The sequence below is a fragment of the Macrobrachium rosenbergii genome, chromosome 24, assembly GCF_040412425.1.
Source record: "Macrobrachium rosenbergii isolate ZJJX-2024 chromosome 24, ASM4041242v1, whole genome shotgun sequence".
NCBI lineage: Eukaryota > Metazoa > Arthropoda > Malacostraca > Decapoda > Palaemonidae > Macrobrachium > Macrobrachium rosenbergii.
Window position 1 is genome coordinate 29,496,236 of NC_089764.1, and position 24,610 is coordinate 29,520,845.

The 24,610-nt window shown below is 35.6% G+C and overlaps 2 protein-coding genes across 8 annotated transcripts in view; both read left to right on the top strand.

Moving 5' to 3' along the window:
• Positions 1–1,077, top strand: part of LOC136851811 (uncharacterized) — a 10,573-nt gene extending 9,496 nt beyond the window's left edge. The window contains exons 3-4 of the mRNA XM_067126122.1: positions 50–228; positions 1,034–1,077. Coding sequence (XP_066982223.1) covers positions 50–228; positions 1,034–1,077 — 223 coding nt within the window. The remainder of the gene's footprint in view (positions 1–49; positions 229–1,033) is intronic.
• The window catches only part of LOC136851956 (uncharacterized protein CG43867), a 1,078,149-nt gene that overhangs the window by 274,442 nt on the left and 779,097 nt on the right, over positions 1–24,610 (top strand). The gene's annotated exons all lie outside the window — the stretch shown is intronic.

Genomic DNA, 24,610 nt, shown 5'->3' on the forward strand with positions numbered 1-24,610 from the left:
TAGAGGAAAAAGAATCACCGGTATATGTTGCCCGGATTTCATCTCCCAGACGAACACCTTTGTCCTCCTCCTCCTCCTCCTCCTCCTCCTCCTCCTCCTCCTCCTCCGCCTCCTCCTCCTCCGTCTCCCCCTCACCCTCCCCCTCTCCCTCTCCCTCACCCTCCCCTTCCCTCCCCTCACCTCCTCCTCCATTCTGTCTCCCCTTTTTATTGAACAACCCTCGACAAGGTACGGAAATAATCTGTAGCGTTAGCATCAGATTTCTGCGTCTGTTCATGATGTGTTTCAAACACGTTTTCATTGCTTATGATGTGCTTCAAACGTGTTTTAATTGTTTATGATGTGCTTCAAAAGCGTTTTAATTGTTTACGATGTGTTTCAAACATAATTTCATTGTTTATGATGTGTTTCAAACATAATTTCGCTGTGTATGATGTGTTTCAAACATAATTTCATTGTTTATGATGTGTTTCAAACATGTTTTTATACTGTAGCTTCCGGCGTATAATATGTAAGATTCCCATATGAAAAATTAAAGAAAGGACCCTTCCAATATCACATATAGCACATGCTATAGAGTATGGAGAAGACCCTCTGTGTGTCATTATATTATATAAAAATGTTTCCCCAACTGTGACTCTGCTTTATGATAATATTTTTTGCATATAAACTCTCCTAGCAGTAGCGTCCGTTGTCTCCTTATGATAAATTCCAGTGAATTGCATTAACAATGGCGAAATAATATGCAAATGCTTGGGCGAACCATCTTTTTTTTATAGGGTTAAGGCCACCGTAGGGGGTTAGTGCCGTCAGTGCACCTCACGGGGTGTACTGTAGGCATTACTAAATGTTTTTGCAGCGTCGCTTCTGCCCCTAGCTGCAACCCCTTTCATTCCTTTTACTGTACCTCCATTCATATTTTCTTCCATCTTTCTATCCACCCTCTCATAACAATTATTTCATAGTGCAACTGCTTTGAGGTTTTCTTCCTGTCACACCTTCTAAACCTACCTCCTCTCAATTTCCTTTCCAGGGCTGAATGACCTCATAGGTCCCAGTGCTTGGCCTTTGGCCTAAACTCTATATCCCATTCCGATAGGGTTAAGGCATTGTTGTACGTCAGATAAATGTAGGGTACCTTTTCTTGGCGAACTGCAAGTTTTTTTTTTTTTTTTTCCTGTGAAAAGCTAAACATGGTAGTGACTGATTTAAAATTAAAAATAAAATGGCTCCCTTGTAGTTTGCAACTGATAAGACCTCCTTAAGACTGACAAGGGGATTTATCATTGATAAAGTTTACTAAAATAAATTCATTAACTGAATATTACCACTACTACGTTTTGCTTTTCATCGAAAGGCTGCACCTCCGAGGTATGATATGTTCTTTACATACGTTACGTTGAAGCTTTAACTTATTTTCCTTTGGACTTGAATGTCACAGCAGTTTGTAAAGGATTTCTTCGTATAGGTGGGCAAGTGCAGCTTTCTTTCAGTTTAAAGGTCAGCGAAAGATATGTTTAAAGAAATTAGTGTCGATGTTAGTAAATTTTATACACACACACACATATATGTGTATATATATATATATATATATATATATATATATATATATATATATATATATATATATATATATATATATATATATATATATATATATATATATATATATATATATTTGGCACAGTTCATATATCGCCATTAATGTAGACTCTGATGCACATTGAATATATACTTATTAGTTCGTGCAGTTCAAAACGTATAGAAAAATCGCTTTCAAATCTTTCCAGTTCGTACCTAGAAATCATTGATGCCTTCATACCGAGCATTATATTTTGACACAATACGGTATAAAGCAAGATTATTTTCCGTGAAGAGGGAGGGCCTCAGAGTAAACTAAATAAAAAAGGCCAGAGCGTATTTTCCTCTGTTATTTTCCTCCAAGGGCATATCCCTCCTTAGCATATGCCTTGGGTATGCAGGATGGCATAAAAATTGTTATGAAGCCTTGGGGAAGTAGGAACCTCTCAGTGCGCTTGGGTATATGTGCGATTTTGTCGTGACAACCTATGGAACTTTCGACCTTGGGGGATGCTCTCATATGGAACTATCTTCCAGCCAAGTCTATGGTTACAGGTGTTGACGTGAAGCGGCGATGAAATTCTTTTTCAATTTTCCTCGCCAGTGGTTGCATACGGAGGCCTTTACAAGCGATTACTTCATTGCGGTGCAACCCCCCACCCCAAACTTCCCCCGCGCGTTTCAAAGCGGCTGGAGGAAGTCTGGGAAAATAAAATGTAAATAAAGAAAAAAATCCGTGGAGGGAACTGCGTCTTTCAAAATCTCAGTGCTAGGGTCTTCCAAAAAGGGGGAAGGGCGGGGTGGGGGGGATTTTAAAATTGTAATCTCACTCAGCGTGGAGGGCTCCCAATAGGCGTCTCGGAAATAGTAGTAGTGGTGCTCACAAAAAAAAAGTCTATAATATTACTCTCTCACAAAAGGTGTCTTTACAAGACTTACACGCGAGAAAAACAGTATAATATTTTTTCCTCATTTTCTGGACTTCATTCTCCACAAGTTTTTTTATTCCGTATTTTTTCCTTTCATTTTCATTCAGATCTATCATGGTAATCCACCGGAAGTCCTTCAGTGTAATGTTTCAATTTTTTGGACAGAAGAAAAAAAATTACATTTATAGTATTTTGTAACATTTATCACTGCTCATATTATCCTTCATTCATCCAAAGTCTTTGAATTTTAAGGATCATAACATCAAGTAATCGGTTTTGGCCCCATATATGGACATATGCATATATTTTATTTATGTGTACACACACACACACACACACACACACACATATATATATATATATATATATATATATATATATATATATATATATATATATATATACACACAGTATATATAATTATATACATATACATAAATATATACACACTATATACAGAATATATTTTTTCCAGATATTTTTCTGTAAATCCATATTTCCTGTGATAATTACGTTGCTGAAGAGAGGACGCGAGTAGTTAATGAAACATGAAATTTGTAACCGTTACCTAACAGAATGAAAAGAAATCTTTAGAAGAAAAGTTTTAATTAACCTGATTTTTCGTCCGCTGAATTCCATTCACAATTAAGAAACTAAAAGGGAACTGATTTAAATAGGTCTGTAGATACTCAGGAAGGGAGGAGAACCTACGGAATGACCTGTACAGTACAGCCAAGCAACCTCGGGTGATTTATCGGGAAAATCCAAACCTTAAGATTTTATACGCTGGACGCCCTAATAATTTCATAAAATCAGTTTTACAGGACAAATATAGATCCTGCTTAAAGCTCCACTTTCCTAAACCGTAGCCCACCTTCAGATCGTTTTATTCAGTTGACGGCAGTGGGATAAGTGGGTCAGTGTATGATTGATGAAGGCGTGGTACCTGATTTCTCCGTTAGGAAGTGTTTTAAATATCCACGCCAAATCTCTGAGACATTTTGCGATGGCAATCTTAAATGAGCTGTCAACTGAAGGTTGTCAGCTGAAGATGACTCAGACGTCACTGGGAATGATTTTGTTGTTATTTTTAGTCTATGTAACTTTTTTATTCTGGAGAGTCTTAGGTGAATTATAGTGATGAATATGTTAGAATGTATAATTTTGAATTTTTAGACATAATGTTGTGGATGTAAGGTGTGATATTATGTACAAGCAATCTATTTTTTCTTTTTTAATAGCTGATTTTTTTCTTTCTGTATTTCCCATTACGTTCTGTTACCTCTTTCAAATTAACACCATATTCTTTGGAAGTTTGAATTTCAAGTCTGTGCCCGCTGTGGTGGGCTTGTTCTATATAAATAGGGTTCATCTTATGAATAATAATAATAATAATAATAATAATAATAATAATAATAATAATAATAATAATAAGTATTATTTTGGTTAAACACACATTTCACGAACAATTTTTATGAATATTTTTTTAAACCAAGGAAACTATATTTAAATGATTTTCTCGAGTGGGAATAAAACTTCAATAAGAACATTAAGACTCAGGTGGCAGGACGGAGTGAGAAAGATACCATAAGGGAAATTATCGAAGTTCCATATGTAGATAATAATAGCATATGAGGAAAAATATCAATTCTGATAACTACAGAAGCTTTGGATTTGAAGAGACATTGTCCAGTGAAGCACCTGTACACATACTAATTAACCAGTGTCTTAGTTCATAGAATCGGCAAAACTGATCGAAATACACGGGGTGGGGGCATTTTCATATATGTGCTACATCCCAGTTGCAGAATTAAAATGTTACAATTGGCAGATTTTTTTTTTTTTTTTTTTTGCGAGATGCTATCTTGGGCAATATTTTGGTTCAGTGGTTCCATACTAGTGTGCCCGATTCAGGGCGTGTCTGCTTGTACTTTTATTGTCTGTACACTAAGAGAGAGAGCCCTTCTCTCTCTCTCTCTCTCTCTCTCTCTCTCTCTCTCTCTCTCTCTCTATATATATATATATATATATATATATATATATATATATATATATATATGTATGTATATATATATATATACTGTATATATATATATATATATATATATATATATATATAGAGAGAGAGAGAGAGAGAGAGAGAGAGAGAGAGAGAGAGAGAGAGAGAGAGAGAGAGAGAGAGAAATTTCGGGTATGTAACATCTTCCATAACGTCAAAAAAACATATTTATATGTATTAATCCATTATTCAGTCAATTAAATCATCACTGAACAAGGTTAGTCATTAAAACACAACTTATTCCAACATGATCCCACGCCTTGAACACAACAAGATTTGAATATATAATTTTTACACTTTCCCAAATTAATTAAAGTTCCCGTATTACCATTATATTCTTACAGTATTTGTTAAACATACGTATCTTGCCAGCGGCCACGATCACTCGTTAATGAACTCCCAATCAGCCTTTGTCGGCTGAAGGGGGTTTGGGGAGAGGGAGGGGAGGAGAGGGAAGGGGAGGGGTCACAATTGGCCCCAAAATAATTAATAAAGCAGTGGGCAGCTGCCTCTCTCCCCGCTCCCTTTATTTGAAGCATCGATTAACATCATATTGGTGTTGTGGAATGCCTCTCTGGGTGAATGAGCAGGGCTTTGAATATATATATATATATATATATATATATATATATATATATATATATATATATATATATATATATATATATATATATATATATATATATTATATATATATATATGTATATGTATATATATATATATATATATATATATTATATATGTATGTATATGTATGTATAGGATTATATTTATGTTCTGACACTCATTAATGTGGTATTGAGACCTGATCCTAAAAGGGAATTGCTTCCATATATATTTTGCAACATTGCCTTTTGAAATATTAGGTTGTCAGATGTAGAAGTTGTCTAATTTAATTGAATAAAAGTGTTTATATATACATAAGAGCTTGATGGCGCGCGCTACGCTGTGCGGGGCAGGAGGGTGGATGTGTCATGTCTCCCCTACCTTCCTGATCCCATACCTACCCTGCTCCCACCTGGTGGCGGACAAACAGATTTACAGGAGAAGGGTGGAATGTCTCCCTTTCCCACCCCGCCTCCTACCCTGGGCGGACAAACCGGTTTGCAGGGGAGGATGGCTGTTTCATGTCTCCCTACTGTCACCTGGGAGAGGACAAACAAGATCCATATATATATATATATATATATATATATATATATATATATATATATATATATATATATATATATATATATATATATTATATGATATATGACACACACACCCACAGAACAGAGTACATGGCCTCCAGGAAAGTGAAAGAAAATACAGCAATATTTTTCACCTTTACTGTGAGACACTTTCAAGCAAACTACATACAATTTATTGAACAAAAATATTACAAAGAAGACTTAGTTTTACATACAACTTTAACTAAAGGGTATATAGGGATATATACCCATTTGAATGTATGCAAAGGTGATTACATTTGAGGGTCCAGGATTAACTGGTGTACAGGATGGACCAAGGAGTGGCAAAAGACATTAATAAGGATTATAAGGGTTACCGAAAATACTTGCCTCTTAAATCTCCCTTGTACCGAATAAGGTCAAGAGTATATAAACCTTACCTTAAATTAATATTTTCTTAGGTTTATTAATGCATTTTCCAAGAGAATTTTGGGAAAAAAATATTTTTTGTTAGTTTCTCTTTTAAAAGTCCTTGGGCAGAATGGGATCAAGATTTAATATTTTTCTTTTATTAGTGTTATTAATGCATTTTTAAGAAAGTTTTTGGAAACAACGTTTTGATTTTTAATTTATCTTTTAAATCTTTCGAGGCACAATGGTGGTTAAGAGTACATAAACCTGTCCTCATATTAATATTTTCATTTATTAGCTTTATTAATGAAGTTTCCAAGATGATTTTTAGACAAAAAAAAATTTTTTTAGTTTCAATTTTAAAAATCTTTGGTCGTATTTTTCTGTATAAATGAAGATCCTAATAGATTCTGGAAACAACATTTTAAATATTTTTATCATACTACCATGGGACCAGCCAGTGCTATGTGATTCCTCACTCAGGTGCAGCTGACTACAGGTGTGGCCGTGAGACCCCCCCATGGCCAGGTAAGCCGTAAGCATCCCTTCCTTAAAAGGCAGGAAGGTTAACACCTGCCTGGTCATTCGGACTCTATACTCATCGCCCCTTCTGCTGGCATTATTCCTCCCTCGTTCATCAGGGCGAGTCCATTACTCATCTTTTGGCCAGGTGAATTGAGGGGCAGACGATGAATCACTTTGGGTTCAAACCAGTTCCGTCTTTATAACTGCAGAAGCTGCCGATTTGTGCCGATGTCTCTATATGGCAAAATTAAGCCGCGCAGTCCTTTAAAGGCTCTGAGAGAGAGAGAGAGAGAGAGAGAGAGAGAGAGAGAGAGAGAGAGAGAGGCGGGGGATGGGGGATGGGACTCTGGTGTCTTTTTTAAGGTGCTCGTTGTTTATAGCTCAATTGCTTTGGAAAAGGGACAGTGAAGGGTCAGGTCTGAGTATTAAGTTTCCCGCATCTCTCTCTCTCTCTCTCTCTCTCTCTCTCTCTCTCTCTCTCTCTCTCTCTCTCTCTCTCTCTCTCTCTCTCTCTCTCGTACTTTCCATATTTTCGATCTAGACGTGTGTGATGCATTGTACAAATTACAATTTTTTTTTATTGAAGTTTAATCATTCATTATACAGGTGTACTGAAGGTGTGCAATTTATTTTTCAAATTTTTAAACAACTCTTCACTGCAGTGTTTTTTTCTGTAAGCATAAACAGGTCCTTCATGATAAATATAAGCTAAATTTATTAGTTTTGACTCTTGCACATCAGATTTTTTTCCTGTTGAGTTTTATATTGCATTGCGAAGCGTAACATTTTATACTTCTAAATACTAAAATGAAAAGTCAGCTCTCATGTGAGTTGTTTATGAGAAAATATTTGTTATTTTGCGTAAGGGACTTGTAAATCGTTAAGGAGGATGCTAAAATAAGCACGATAAGTTATTAAGAAAGAATTGCATTAGATATCTGTTGAAGAACCAGACTTAGTTCTTTTGAAAACTTCTTTTATCACAAAACAACAGATAAAAATAGATGCATATATATATATATATATATATATATATATATATATATATATATATATATATATATATATATATATATATATATGGGTGTGTGTGTGTTTGTTTGTTTGTTTGTTAGTCAGTCTGTTTGTGTACGTTTAGAAAGAGGGTGTGAGGGATAAGAAATGAAGTTGTCAACAAAGAAAAAAGTTTTGAAGTCTTAAATACCTCATAGTTATGTGTTATATATAGTGCAGAGGTATATATACAATTTAATTCACGTGAAAAGCCTTTTCCATTGATGCTTTCATTTTCTCGAACGTGATAAATTAGTAAAACAGTAAAGACAGTCGACAGTGAGGCAAGGTTCTCGTTTTACTTTAGTTCCTCCCTCATTTCATGAAAGAGAACGGAGACAGCTGGACTGCCGTTTCTCTTTTCTGCCTATTCCCAGACTTCTATCTTTTTCTGTCCTCTTTTTCCCTCGGAATTCTTGTCTCTGTTTTCTCTCTTATTCTTTCCCATCGTTCGTGAGACACTTTCGCTGTTTGGATAGTGAGAAAAGAAAAAAACGAAAATTCCGGTAGCTGCGCGGAATTCTTTGTTCCTCCAAAGCGGAAAGAGTTTTAAAGTTTCCCCTTTGAAGAAACACCGGTTTCAGAGGACGGAAACAATTATATTTTTAAGTGCTGTGACTTTTTTCTTTTTCTCTTTCTCTCGTTTATAAACTCCTGTTCAAACCGCGTAGTTTTATTCGCGTTTTAGAATATAAAGGAGGTTGTTCGTTTTATGCATTTTTGCTGTAAACATCGCTGATTAAATCACTTGGACTTTTACGTTATAGTAAATGATAACAATGATATAACTTTTGAGGCATGTGCAGTTATGTCGTAATAGAAACACCGGGTACTACCTCAAAAAAAAAAAGAGGAAAAATTCAAGAAAAATACAAATAAAAACATTTCATGGCAACTCGGAATGAAAATTGATACCTGGCAACTCTCATGTGTAAATTTACGAGCGAAATGGATTATAATATTTAAGCTCATTACTGAGATGAAAGGGTAAAGTTATGTTTTTAGTTCGTTAGGCTATTTATCTTTTTTTCCACCCGAATTTGGAAGCGTTGCTGCTGTAATTTATGTAGAGCAACTGCGCTAGGTAAGCAATAACAATTTCGGCTCATTTTTTGTTTCGGCAAAATCGCTTGTTGTATTGAGTGGTTTTAAATATTTTTCCTGGTGAGTGTAGAGATGGAATGTTTTAATGTGTATTATATTTGCACACAAAATATTTATCTATAATGTGTATTCTCATGTATATTTTCGACATGAACCTGTACTTTAGTATAAATACATAACAGAATTAATGATGATAAAATACAAAATAGATGCAACGGTAAAAAAGGATGTGTTCCTGTGTATGTGTGTGTTTAAAGGTTGTTGTAAAACTTGAAGAAAAAAGAATGGACAGTGTTGCTTGAATCGTGGGCCGTAATGGACCTACGAAAGTGTGAGGGTTTATAGCCAAATTTGTTTTTATTTATTTATCTATTATTATTTTTTCTTCGCTTTTGGTCGTAGCGCCAAAACTGACTGAAACAAAGGCGCTCATGCGATGAACATATATAAGTCTTACTCTGTAAAGTGACAAGATACTTTGTAAGGTGACAAAACTATAAAATAGGAGATTTCTGAAGGCTTAATGGTTTTTGATATGCAGTGTGGAAATAAGACTGTAATCTTGGGCCCTGGAGATTTCGTAGATCCTTTGACTGCACTGTGTGTTACGATAGTTTTTGTGATTATTTTAAATCTTGTATTTTTAAAATTATTATTAATGGAAGTCGACGACCAGTCACATAGGAACTTCGAGCTATTACATTGAATTTGAAACTGATATTGGATATCTGTGTGATTCAATGCTGGGGTTTAACATTTGGTTAATGTTAATTTTAGCTTGTTGGAATGTACACAGTCTAATGTGTACTTTTAACTCGTCTGTCGAGGCACCATTTATACAGGTTAATCTGTATGGTAGCTGGGTGAAACTACAGGTGAAATAGGAACAAATGGAGGCATGGCTTTTATGAATATTTTCTATATGTTATGAGCAATGTGTGTTGTGTTAATCAGTCTTTGTTTATGTAACATCTTTCTTCTTCTTTGATTTATGAAGTTCTTCAGTTGGTCTTTCGTGTTAGGTATTGTAACACGAAATGGTGATCGTACTCAGATTATATAAAATTTGATGAAGAAAGATCCTAGCCCCTACGAATCTTCCCTACATTAGCAGCTGTTATATTTGGAGTTGGTATAATTGACTTCGGCAGGGAAGGGGAGTTAATTGCAAGGGAAGTTATTTCAATATGATTTATTGTCGATATTTAAAATTGAGCTCTGCATTAACAAATTATAATGATCTTAAGTAATTCCTTATGCTAGATGCATTTGTGAGAGGTACCTATGCTATTAATTAATTTTTCATATGGGTAGTGAATTAATTTATATGCAGTCAGGGAAACGTCGTTCACTGCATTATATTTCTTGAAATGTTAGTGAAATAGAAAAAGTTTATTTTGTAATCCTTCGATATTTCATGCTGTAGTTTTCAAATATACAGTCTAATTAATTATTATAGTGTTTTCAAATATACAGTCTAATTAATTATTATAGTGTTTTCAAATATACAGTCTAACTAATTATTATAGTGTTTTCAAATATACAGTCTAACTAATTATTATAGTGTTTTCAAGTATACAGTAATTAATTATTGTAGTGTTTTCAAATATACCGTCTAATTAATTATTATAGTGTTTTCAAATATACAGTCTAACTAATTATTATAGTGTTTTCAAATATACAGTCTAATTAATTATTATAGTGTTTTCAAATATAGTCTAATTATTATAGTGCTTTCAAATATACCGTCCAATTAATTATTATAGTGTTTTCAAATATACAGTCGAATTAATTATTATAGTATTTTCAAATACACGGTCTAATTAATTATTATAGTGATTTCAAATTTACAGTCTAACTAATTATTATAGTGTTTTCAAATATACAGTCTAATTAATTATTATAGCGTTTTCAAAAATAGTCTAATTAATTATTATAGTGCTTTAAATATACCGTCTAATTAATTATTATAGTGTTTTCAAATATGCAGTCTAACTAATTATTGTAGTGTTTAACTTTTGCTCTGTATTTACCATCCCAAACAGAGGATGCCAGCATCCGATCTTTAAGTTAAAATTCCGCGAAGCCATCAATCGCAATCTACTTAGGAGAAGCTGCGTCCATTATTACAAGCTCGGGTTCAATGTCATCTAGTCTCGAGACGCTTCGTTATTTTATCCTCCTAATTTGAGAGGGGTGGGGGGGGGAATTTTTCTCTTACTTATAAAAGACTTCTGAGAATTTCCTGCGTCTCTTCTTTGCCGAAATGTTATGCTTTGTTAGAGCATTTTTCTTTTTGTGTCGTTCTTATCTTCCAAGGCTTGGTTACTCTCATAGGGCTTGTTTACTAGAGTTTCTCTCATTGTTTTCAAGGCTTGTTTACTAGGCAAAGTTCTTATCTCTCTCTCTCTCTCTCTCTCTCTCTCTCTCTCTCTCTCTCTCTCTCTCTCTCTCTCTCTCTCTCTCATATACGACTTGTTTTCAAGGAAGTTGTTTTCAAGGAAGTTCTCTCTCTCTCTCTCTCTCTCTCTCTCTCTCTCTCTCTCTCTCTCTCTCTCATACGAATTGTTTACAAGGAAATGTTCTCTCTCTCTCTCTCTCTCTCTCTCTCTCTCTCTCTCTCTCTCTCTCTCTCTCTCTCTCTCTCTCTTACGATTTGTTTACAAGGACGTGCTCTTTTCTCTCTCTCTCTCTCTCTCTCTCTCTCTCTCTCTCTCTCTCTCTCTCTCTCTCTCTCTCTCTACGAATTGTTTACAAGGAAATTTTCTTCTCTCTCTCTCTCTCTCTCTCTCTCTCTCTCTAGGATTCTCTTACAAAACAGTGCTCTCTCTCTCTCTCTCTCTCTCTCTCTCTCTCTCTCTCTCTCTCTCTCTCGTATATGCTAAATAAGCACCCTCCATATGCTGTGCAGAATATTGATCTCTATCTGCCCTATCATCACCCCCCCTTACCCAGCAAGGAAGAAAAAGAGTATTGCCATAGCCTACTGATCAGAAACATTTCACCAGGGGGAAACTCCTTTCACATTCCTGAAATCATTTTTAGATCCCTGAAATCATTTCTCCTCGGCAGACGTACCCAAGACGAGCATTAAAGTTGCTGTTTGAACAAAGCGGAAGGAGGGAAAGGAACTTGGGGAATATATCTCTGAACATGATTTCGGTTTTATGGCCAAATGGGGAAAAGTACTCCTTAAAAAAAAAAAAAAAAAAACGGGCTGCAAGAGGCCAGAGGTATTGCCGTTCGTTCGCGTTTCATGAGTTGGGGAGTTTTTTTTTTTTTTTTTTTGTAGTTTTTTGTTCTGTTCAAACTCAATGATGGTTTTCTTCCTCTCCTCGATGGTATTAATGCGATAAATGTGTTCATCTCTGAGGCAGCCCAGTCGTTACTTTCTTTTGTTTGAAAATGAAATTTTAATGTATAAAACTTTTTCTTTACATATATATATATATATATATATATATATATATATATATATATATATATATATATATATATATATATATATATATATATATATATATATATATATATATATATATATATACGTATATATACGGAACTAGCAAGGTTTCAGTTTTCAGACTTGCGTCATTGTTACAGTGTGTAAGGATTTATTAAGTAATCTCATATTTTTCATCGTGTTAGTTAATAATGTTTTTTTTTTTTTTTTAAAACTCATTCTCGATTGTTTGATATTATTCCATGCCATGAGTTTTCCATGATTTCTTGCCTAACGCATCATAAGGAAAACACACGGATCTGATTACTTTTAGACTTTCCATCCTGGTAATTAATTAATTTTGCCGACGAAGTTGAAAGCAAGGCATGTTTTCACCCTTGTGTGTATGTGCGTGTGTGTCTATGTATGCCTGTCGATGACCTTTGTTTTTGCGACGCTAGATAATTTACTGTTACTAGAGCTACTGTGTGGGCGTAAGTGGGCGTTGGTAGGTAGCCATTTCAAGTTGATTTAGTGTTCGTGGAAAGGCCTGCAGCTGTCATTTTGACTTGCACTCTGAACTGAGCTTCGCTTCTTATATGCTGCTGCAAGCTTTGAAATGCGTTCACAGATATTAGCTGATAGAAAATTATGCTATATTTACGCAACGTCCTTTGAGTATTCCTCTTTATTTTCCAAGCAAGCACAGAATTTTGGGGTACAAAGAACGTGTGAGGATCAAGACGAAAGTCACAGTGAAAGAATGAGTTATGCTGTGGGTAAGAATTACTGAGAGAGAGAGAGAGTTTTCAGCCATGGCCCGGTTTGGCCTGTCCTATAGCATTGCCAGACGCACGATCATGGCTAACTTTAAGCTTAAATCAAATTAAATCTACGGAGGCTAGAGGGCTGCAATTTGGTATGTTTGATGATTGGAGGGTGGATGATCAGCATACCAATTTGCGGCCCTCTAGCCTCAGTAGTTTTTAAGATCTGAGGGCGGACAGAAAAACTGAGGACAGAACAAAGTGCAGACGGACAGACAAAGCCGGCACAATAGTTTTCTTTTCAGAAAAATAAAAACGAAGAATTAAATGAAAAGTGAACAGAGATAACAGAAATAGTTGATAGCGATGTAGGGTGTTTGAGTGGCAGTGTATAGGGTTTAGATTTAGACGTGGCTTTATTAGAACGTTTAGATTCAGTTTGAAATAGTATTACGATGAGCATAAGGACTAAGCAGAATGACAGTGGCGTTTAGAAAGCCAGTCACAATTAGAGGGACTAGAAGCTGAGGGAGATCAACGGACAACCATAAATTAAGTTTAATCTTTTGAAGGAAAGGTGAAAATTTGGTGTTAAAAGGTACGTTTGAGGTCAAATGTGAGGAGGGAATTTTGATTATAATTACGGGGACTGAGTAAAGCTTAAAGCGAGGAGTCTTTAAAAAATAAATTATGTTTTCCAGAACTTGTAGGAAAGGGAAATATGGAAACTAATACTATAAAATTCCGGAGAATGTAAATTTTTATGTCTATTTTGTTTATCTGAATTAATATAATAAGTGTTCATTTTGATGTCGATCTTGTTGTTCAGAATCAATAAAATAAATGTTCATTTCGATGTCGATTTTGTTGTTCAGAATCAATAAAATAAATGTTCATTTCGATGTCGATTTTGTTGTTCAGAATCAATGAAATAAATGTTCGTTTTGATGTCGATTTTGTTTTTCAGAATTAATACAATGTTTAATTTGCTGTCGATGTTGTTTTTCAAAAATAATAAAACGTTTATTTTGATGCCGATATTGTTTTTCAGAATCAATAAAACGTTCATTTTGATGTCGATGTTGTTTTTCAGAATCAATAAAACGTTCATTTTGATGTCGATTTTGTTTTTCAGAATCAATAAAAAGATACCATTGTCCCAAAGCATTGTCTATGAGTCAATCAGGAATTAAAGATAAAAGTATTTTTCGTCTATACAGTGAAAAACTTGGGATTATTTTACGAATCGCAGCAAAATCATAAGTCATAATTTGACAGGAGTTGCCACACATACGGCAGGGAATTTAAACCAGTCGTGTTATCGAGATGGAGAGAGTTAATAACCGCTTCATTACCCAGGTGATGTAAAACCAGTGAATGGAAAATACTGCCACGGGGTATGTCCATATTTACAACAGGGTGGCTGTTGCCAAGTAGGATTTTTTTCCAGTCCATATTCCACATGGAAGTGTAGGTGTTGGTTCCCAAGCTGAATCTGATTCCTCAAATTCTGAAGATGTGGTTTCCCAGGGAGAGAGATAGCGAGCTGTTAAGACGTTTCTTAATGCGATTTATATTTCCGAAGCTTCGGTAGATTAGTATGTGATATGTCATGGAAAGAGTTAATTCTGCACGAAATTGATTTTTCTCAGTTGCTCAAAAGACGTATGTTTCGCCTGAAGAAGATGGCGTGATATCTTTACAGATTATAGTTGAAATGTAGATATGTTAAATGTAAATCTTTTATATGTTAGTAATATATTTGTAATGCAATCTTTGCATAGAAATGATTTACATGGAAAATCTTGGCATAGATTATAGCTTAAATGTAGATATATTTAATGCCAATATTTGCATAGAAATAAGTTACAGATGAAACGCAGATATATTTTGTAATGCTAAATCTTTACATAGAAATGAATGATAGCTGAAATGTAGATACAGTTTTAATGCCAAATCTTGGTATGGAAGTAGATTATAGCTGAAATGTAGATATATTTGAAATGCCTAATCTTTGCATAGAAGTAGATTATAGCTGAAATGTAGATATATTTGAAATGCCAAATCTTTGCATAAAAGTAGATTACAGCTGAAATGTAGATGCATTTGAAATGCCAAACCTTTGCATAGAAATAGATTACAGCTGAAATATAGGTATATTTGTAATGCGAAATATTTGCATTGAAACAATTTAAATCGAGGTGTAGGAAAATTAGCACAAATTTACCCCGGAATGGCTACAATTTAATACCATTAAAAATATAATTGTGAAAAAAGTAAATGTCTAAATTCAACATGTATGGCAGATTCCGCTTGAGAGAAATCCTCCTTTCAAAAAAAAAACCGGATTACATCTTTCGTAAGGGGAAAAAAATCCCTCCTTGAAGAATGCCAAGATGATTGGATTAATGACAGCGGCGCCGAGCGCTGACGAGAACTACGGAGCCTATTTGGGAATCCCTGTCTATATGGGAATGACATTCCGCTGGAAGAGGCTCGTCCTAGGAAGCCTCTTACATGCTTAGAGACGCTTAAGTGAGCTAGGCTGCTCCGTCCTCTCCCTTCCGCCCGCTCTCACAGGACTTTGAGGATTTGCGTCGAGTTTAGGAGCTGTTTGGGCCGAATAACACACACACACACACACACACTCTCTCTCTCTCTCTCTCTCTCTCTCTCTCTCTCTCTCTCACACACACACACACATGCAGATTTGCTTAAGGTTTGGACGTTGTTTTGGGGCAAATACTCTCTCAAGGCATTGTTTCTCTCTCTCTCTCTCTCTCTCTCTCTCTCTCTCTCTCTCTCTCAGATCTGCTTCAAGTTTAGGCATTGTTTGGAGCAAATTCTCTCTCTCTCTCTCTCTCTCTCTCGTAGATTTGCTAAAAGTTTAGGAGTTGTTTGGAGCAAATACTACTCTCTCTCTCTCTCTCTCTCTCTCTCTCTCTCTCTCTCTCTCTGAAAACCACGTCACTTGTCTTATGTTTCTGTGCTTCATTGGTTATTTGCAGATGCCGTTTTTATGCTCCTCTCTCTCTCTCTCTCTCTCTCTCTCTCTCTCTCTCTCTCTCTCTCTCTCTCTCTCTCCACAAACTGTATCCCTTAAAACTGCGCATGACTGCTGGCTATTTGCGGATGACGTTTTAATGCTCTGATAACTCGCCGCAAAATTAAATGACTGGATCTTCGTTATTAACTCATTTTTCTTTCCATACCGGTTATTTACGAATAAAGTTTTTGTGCGTGGCTTTTCATTCCCCTCTCGCCCCCAAAATAATTATAAAGGAAAAAAAGCAAAAAAAAGTCGGAAAACTTTGCAGTCTCAATTTTTCCTCGCGGGCACTTACCCACCCCAGAACGCGAACCGCTAATTGAAAATTGTGTTTTTGATGGCGTAATTGACGGCATGGATTATTCTGTTAATTCCCGCGAGGTCGCGTGATGTAGTTTGCGTGATTCCAACCCCCCCACCCTCTCTGACCTCCCCCCCTCAATATGGTGCCTTCATCTCCCCTCCTCTTCCCGATGGGGGGAAGGGGAGACCCGGGTTAGTTTTTTGAGGAAGGCTCTGATTGTTATTTGAAAGGGTCATGATACCAACCAAGGTCTGGGGCGTAAAGAGGGAAATAGACTCGACTTTTTTTTTTTATTTATTAATTTCTTTTGAAAATGTTGCCTTGGAGTGCGAGTGGAAGTGGAGATGTTATTAATAACTATTCATTTGAGTGGGGTATTTACCCAAGGGGCAAAGTAAGGGTTTTTTAGTAACTATTTATATGAATGAAGTATTTACCCAAGGGGTAAAGTAAGGGTTTTATTAATAACTATTCATTTGAATGAAGTATTTACCCAAGAAGTAAAGCAAAGTTTTAATTGGTAACTATTCATTTGAATGGGGTATTTAACTATTTGCCCAAGGGGTAAAGTAAGGATTTTGTTAATAATTATTCATTTCAATGAGGTATTTTCCCAAGCGGTAAAGCAAATATTTAGTTGATAACTAACTATTCATTTGAATGGGGTATTTACCTAAGGGGTAAAGTAAGGGTTTTATTGATAGCTATTCATTTGAATGGGGTATTTACCCAAGGAGTAGAGTAAGGGTTTTATTAATAATTATTTATTTGAATGCGGTATTTACCCAAGGGGTAAAGTAAGGGTTTTGTTAATAATTATTAATTTCAATGAGGTATTTTTCCAAGGAGTAAAGCAAAGGTTTAATTGATAACTATTCATTTGAATGGGGTATTTACCCAAGGGGTAAAGTAGGGGTTTTATTGATAGCTATTCATTTGAATGGGGTATTTACCCAAGGAGTAGAGTGAGGGTTTTACTAATAACTATTTATTTGAATGATACGCTCACCTAAGGGGTAATGCCAAACGCCATTGGCACTCAAGCCCCCGCGACTGTCAGATCGGACACTGGCATGAACGCTCAGATGCCAAAGTTGCAACAGACCTTGTCGGGTCTGGTATGAGGGGCAGTGGATCACAGTGAGACCTTCGAAGGTAAATGGATGAGTGGTAACTAAGCAATACTTAAATGTTAAATACTCATATAAATAAATATTATTGATACAAGACACTCCCCTTCTTTACTTAAGTACATACCGAGGCATATTGAGATTTGGTGAGTTTGACAGATATCTTCGTCAGTTCAGGAGGCAGAAAGTGATTGGCACACGCCTTCCTGTGAAAGCACGCCTTGTAAGGAAACATGACTTATTGCTTGAAGCATGCATGCAGTCTGAACTCTATATTATGACCATTCTCTTCTAGATATCTTTTATTATGTACGTTTTATTCTAGGTGTCTTTTAGTTTTCTGTAAAAGAAAAACTGTTGTGCCGGATTTGTCTGTCCGTCCGCACTTTTTTCTGTCCTCACTTTATTCTGTCCGCACTTTTTTCTTAAAAACTACTGAGGCTAGAGGGCTGCAAATTGGTGTGTTGAATATCCACTCGGCAATCATCAAACATACCAAATTGCAGCCCTTTAGCCTCCGTAGTTTTTATTTTATTCAAGGTTAAAATTAGCTATAATCGTGTTTCTGGCAACGATATAGGATAGGCCACCATCGGGCCGTGGTTAAAGTTTCATGGGCCGCGCTCATAAAGCATAATACCGAAACCACCGAAAGATAGATCCATTTTCGGTGGCCTTGATTATACACTGTAGCGGCTGTGCAGAAAACTTCGGCGTATTTTCCTGAGATATATTTAGGATGTTGTGCGTGTGCGTGTGTGTGTGTGTGTGTGTGTGTGTGTGTGTGTGTGTGTGTATTTGTGTGACGTCGTGAGATGATCCCATTCACTATTTTCTACTTGTGAAATATTCAGTAAATATTCAAACATTCTTTGCAGTTTGGCGTCAAATAAGCCCAATTTCCTTAAATTTCTACTTAATGCGCTTTGCAACTTATAACAGTGCAAGAGACTTAATTAGGAAAAATCACATTCCAACACCGTTGTCATTCTCTTATATTCCCGTTATATGTAACACGACATGGAAGAAAACATCTGAAAAATATGAATAATTAAATAGCTAAAGGTACTGCTTTTGAAAAGCTTATGAAGAAAAATTTATGATCATGAAATTCACGTATGTTGTTCTTGTAATGTGTAAACATGTGGAATTCTTTTTCTTTATCTGGACATACGTGATGTTGATCTCTCTCTCTCTCTCTCTCTCTCTCTCTCTCTCTCTCTCTCTCTCTCTCTCTCTCTCCGGAACCTTGTGTTTCATTCCGGAGCCAGTTTTGGTATCATTGTTTTCAATTACGGCAACTAATAATGTCAGGGTCCACATAGGGGGAAAGCCTCGACGAGGTAATTTCGTAACGAGGAGAACCGGAACCAATCTACAGGTTATATTTCTCTCTCTCTCTCTCTCTCTCTCTCTCTCTGCTTCATTTTTCGGTAGCTATTGCTGTGTCACATCACATGTGATTTTATGATAATTATGACGTCATAACCCTTTGTCGTAAATTATATATGTATATATATATATATATATATATATATATATATATATATATATATATATATATATATATTTATTTATATTTATATGTGTATACACACATATATACAAATATATTTATACATATAAGAAAAGAATATATAAATATATATATATATATATATATATATATATATATATATATATATATATAGAGAGAGAGAGAGAGAGAGAGAGAGAGAGAGAGAGGAGGAGGAGGAGGAGGAGGAGGAGGAGGAGGAGGAGGAGGAGGAGGAGGAGGAGGAGGAGGAGGAGGAGGAGGAGGAGACGGCGGCCAGGCCAGCATTCAGACGAGAAACTAAGTCGCTGCCCACCCCCTCCCAAAAAAACAGGGCCAGAAACAAAGAGAGAAAGAAAGGATATCGGAATTTCGTGCGTGTGTGTTTGTGTACGCCCGCGCTCGTGCGCGTGCGCACGAACGTGATCGGGCAACCGAATGAGTTGAAGTCTAGTATATGAGATCTGTCGCTACGTAAATCCTAAATCACGTCGATGGCTGACTATTAATATGATGAAAGGGGAACGATAAAGGGAAATTAGTTTCGCTTTCTTCCCGGGGCCCTGCGTCCCACCCACGTATCGAGAGGGATTTATTGGTTGGTTTTGTGACCCCCCCCCCCCCTCTCTCTCTCTCTCTCTCTCTCTCTCTCTCTCTCTCTCTCTCTCTCTCTCTCTCTCTCGTACACATAGATTTTTACTTTTTTTTTGTAATGTTGGGTTATAAGTGGTAGGTGATTCTGGGATACCTCGCAGTAGGTATGTGAAACGTCTCTTAAGAAAACGTTTCATGGGAAAACGGCTCATGAGAAAACGTTTCACAAGAAAACGTTTCTTTAAAACCGTTTGACAAGAAAGCGTTTTATGAGAAAAAGTTTCACCAGTAAGCATTTCTGAAGAAAACGTTTCGTAAGAAAACGTTATCATGACAACGTTTCAGGAGAAAACATTAGACAACGTTCCATTTGGAAACGTTTCGTAAGAATATGTTTCATACAAAAATGTTTCATAAGGAAACCTTCATAAGAAAACGTTTCAGCAGTAAACGTTTCATAAGAAAACGTTTCAGCAGTAAACGTTTCGTGAGAAAATGTTTCATAAGGAAACGTTTCATAAGAAAACGTTTTTCCAGGCCACGTTTCATGAGAAAACGTTTCTTAAGAAAACGACTCACAAGAAAACGTTTCATAAGAAAAAGTTTCACAAGGAAAAGTTTCATGAGAGGAAGTTTCATAAGGAAACGTTTCATAAGAAAAACGTATAACTTCGGCCGTTTTTGTTTTGCCTTAATGGATGATAATGGCCACCCATTTGGCAAGTACTGATGCGGCGCGTGGTAATAAATTACTGTGCTTTGATTTATTTGTTTTTAGCATAAGAATGTGACGTAGAAGAAAGAACTATTGACTTTTCTTAATCTATTATAGTTAATCCAAATAATAGTAGATTGTGGGCATCCGTTGGGCGCCTGTTTTCATAACTTAGGGACTGGTGAATAAAATATTTGTTGAATAAAATATCACCTGAAGAAACAGTAGAGAGAACATTTGCTTCATTTATTTTGGGAGAATATTCACAAGTTGTGACGGAATCAAATGTACCTTGAATATTAAATTTAAAAAATGAGAGAATGATGTCGAATTTGATCGTCTTCAGACCAAGTAGAAATATGGAGATTGATAGGTAGGAGTTTTGAAAGATACTGAACATGACTTGAATTATCTTTCATAAAGTCTTTGAAGATCGAGTCAGCTGACAGTTACTTGTTTGTTGTTTGGGTAAAGCTTCAACAAGGGAGAAATCAAATTGTGAAATTGTTTTTGCCGAAACAAACTTCAGAGACACTGAATATATATGATATATATATATATATGTATATATATATATATATATATATATATATATATATATATATATATATATATATATATATATATATATATATATATATATATATATATAATAAATATACAATACCCAAAATATAAGATCCGTTTTTATAAAAATCCGTTTTAAACAAATCAAACAACACATTAGACTGTAAAACATTCTGCATTTGACAGTAAAGTGCCATGTTGAAAACGACGAGACACCTTACGACGTCTAGGTATGCTTTGCCCTACGTGAATCCTTAAGGGTATGTTGATGGAGAATGGGCAGGGAAGTCGTAAGTATTACTGTATCGACGCGTCAAGGTAATTACTGGTCGACGCCATAAACCCTTCAGTGCAGTCGACTGGTTCGGCTATTACTGTGATTTGTGGAACTGGGTATTCATACTCTGAGGGGTCTGGTGAATGTGTTTTATGTGTGTGTGTGTGTGTGTGTAAGTGGGTTGGTTCTCTCTCTCTCTCTCTCTCTCTCTCTCTCTCTCTCTCTCTCTCTCTCTCTCTCTCAGGTTTCTCTTGTTTTCCTTCTTTTTCTTTTTCTTGGGCATTCTTGTTGAACAGACAGTTCCCCCCTCTGACCAATTTTATCTCTCTCTCTCTCTCTCTCTCTCTCTCTCTCTCTCTCTCTCTGTGGTTTCTTTTGTTTTCCTTTATTTTTTTTTTTTTGGGGGGGGCGTTTTTATTGAATGGAAATTTTCACCCTAACCAGTTTTATCTCTCTCTCTCTCTCTCTCTCTCTCTCTCTCTCTCTCTCTCTCTCTCTCTCTCTCTCTCTCTCTCTCAAGGGTTTTCCTTTTATTTTTTGTTAGGTCATGTACCTGACTGGCATTTATGCTCATTGAAAAATTGTCCCCCTTAACCAAGATTTTGACCTCTCTCTCTCTCTCTCTCTCTCTCTCTCTGTCACGTGTGTCTCTATTCACCCGTCCACCGGCCGTACTTCAATCCTGCCGCCTCGGTCTGTAGGCCTAAAGGGTTATTGGTTCTGGTGTCAAGTTTATCGCCTGGTATAAGACATGGGTGCTACATTAACCCCACGTAGGGCCTCCCCCCCCACCCCCACCCCACCCACCCCAGGAAGATAGACCTTTGTCCAACTGATTTCCTTTGCTGGGTTTTTTGTATCACAGGGTCCCTCGTTAGGAAGTCAATATATCTTAGGGTGTTTTGGATTTTTTTTAATAACTATTATCATCGCGCAAAAAAATGTAATTTCATTCAGTTATATAATTTCCAATTTCCAAGGATAAGCGGTGAGAATCTATAAACCTAAATTTTTTTTATAAATCTTTTCATGTAATTATACGAGATTTTAAGAATGTTTCATTTTCAAAAAGAACATTTATTTTTAAAAAAATTACACTGGGTTTTTTATACTAGACACATTTTTAATATAAATTTCATTAATTTTTGGGATTTTTTTATGTTCAGTATGAACTTATATTTATTAATTTTTAATTTAACTCTTTCTGTTTTAAATTGAGACTTTGGGAATCTTTAAACCCTGTTCTTGATGAGAGCTTGAGCTGTGGAAATGTCTGTAACCCTGTTCTTGATGAGTGCTTGAGCTAGAAAAGACCATTATTATTTATTGTAAATTTCACTGATTTTATTTAATACTGAGATATAAAAAAAATGGTTATTCTCTCAATCCGCCTTTTATCACGCTTGGCGCTCATTATTTACTAGCATCAGTATTTAATGCGAACTTCGTAAGAACTAATGTTGTCACACATTTTAGCGTGGCTGTGTTTGCATGTATGTCTGTCACAAAAAGGAATGCACGCATTTATAAGACGTTTTGCCACCTTAGGAATTATCCAGACCGTCGTTAAGGATAGGAATTTGTAAGGAGTTCAGTGTTACGTGGAAGGCTACTTGTGAGTTAGAAATTTATTTTTAAATTTCGTAAGTTTTTTCCTTTCATTCATTTCCAGTAATAATAATAATAATAATAATAATAATAATAATTATTATTATTATTATTATTATTATATTATATTATTATTATAATAATAATAATAATAATAATTATTATTATTATTATTATTATTATTATTATTATTATTATTATTATTATTATTATTATTATTATTATTACTGCTGTTCTTGTTGATTGAAGATCAGAACGAAAAAATTGTGTCACATTATCATTTTTATTTCCTTGAATCATTCATAAGTTTTATATTCATCATTTCTCGTGAATATGTGACATGTGGTTCACTAGTATATTTTACTAGTGTTTGTAAAGATAATCCCCTCAGGATATTTATGAGTCTTGACTGTGTTCAGGACGAATATAAAATTTTTATTTGTTAAATAGAAGCATTATAAGATTTATTTGCCTAACTAAAATCAAATAAAAGGTAGTAAAATGCATTTGGAATTGTATTGTAATACTTTTTTTTTTATCAATATTTCTGTTTAGTTTTTTCATGTTATTACCAGTACCAATACCGTTATAATATTATCGCAATACTAGATTTTGTGCTGTTATACAGTGACTTTTTAATAGTCATCATTATCACTGTCATTATAAATGTTGTCATTATAATCCCAATATCACAGAGGCCAAGGTAATATGTCCTACTGATATTTGCTCGAGGAAAGAAAGAAAAGGTCTGCGGAATCTGGCTTCTTTTTCATCAGAGAGAGAGAGAGAGAGAGAGAGAGAGAGAGAGAGAGAGAGAGAATTTGCTGTAAATACGCTTGCAGACGCTTCGTCGCCTGTTCTGAGAAGTATGTCTGGCGGCGTAATTCCTGGGACCATCAATCACTGGGTTTTAAGAAGAATTTTGCTGAGAGAGAGAGAGAGAGAGAGAGAGAGAGAGAGAGAGAGAGAGAAGAAGAAGAAGAAGAAGAAGAAGAAGAAGAAGAAGAAGAAGAAGAAGAAGAAGAAGAAGGGGGAGGCATTTTAGGAAAGAAGGCGTTATGGTAAAACAAAATAAAAAAACATTGAAAAATGAAGGGCGTCTGAATTTCCGTTATTGTCCCCTGACTTGAGCTTTTTTTGGATGTAGAAGAAATTTAGTTATAATAGAATGGGAACGGAGAAAAAATAAAAAACTTATGAATGGTGACTTGTATCCTTAATAACAGAATGTCGTTGGTTGAAAAATACACACACGCGCACACGCACACACACACACACACACACATATATATATATATATATATATATATATATATATATATATATATATATATATATATATATATATATATATATATATATAGAGAGAGAGAGAGAGAGAGAGAGAGAGAGAGAGAGAGAGAGAGAGAGAGAGAGAGTCCATTTGTTAGCGTGCGCATGTCGATGTAACAGAACATGAGGCTGAGTCACCAAATATCTTTGCGTTTTTCGCAGATACAATTGAAGGAACTGGAAAGAGAGAGAGAGAGAGAGAGAGAGAGAGTCTGGCGCCTCGCTGACTCAAAATTCCTTCTTTGGGCGGCGCGACTTGCCACATACGGCACTTGAGCGTTTGTTTTTGCCCCGAAACTGTTATTTATGTTCATCCACTTCTTTCTCCGAGTTGAGTCACTCTTTATCAAGTGCTGATTTGTTCGTCTTCCCTTTTTTATTAGTGATTGTTGTGCCATTGTTATCTCCGTATGCTCGAATAATGATTTACCCTGCGCTTCAGTGATTGTATTGTGAG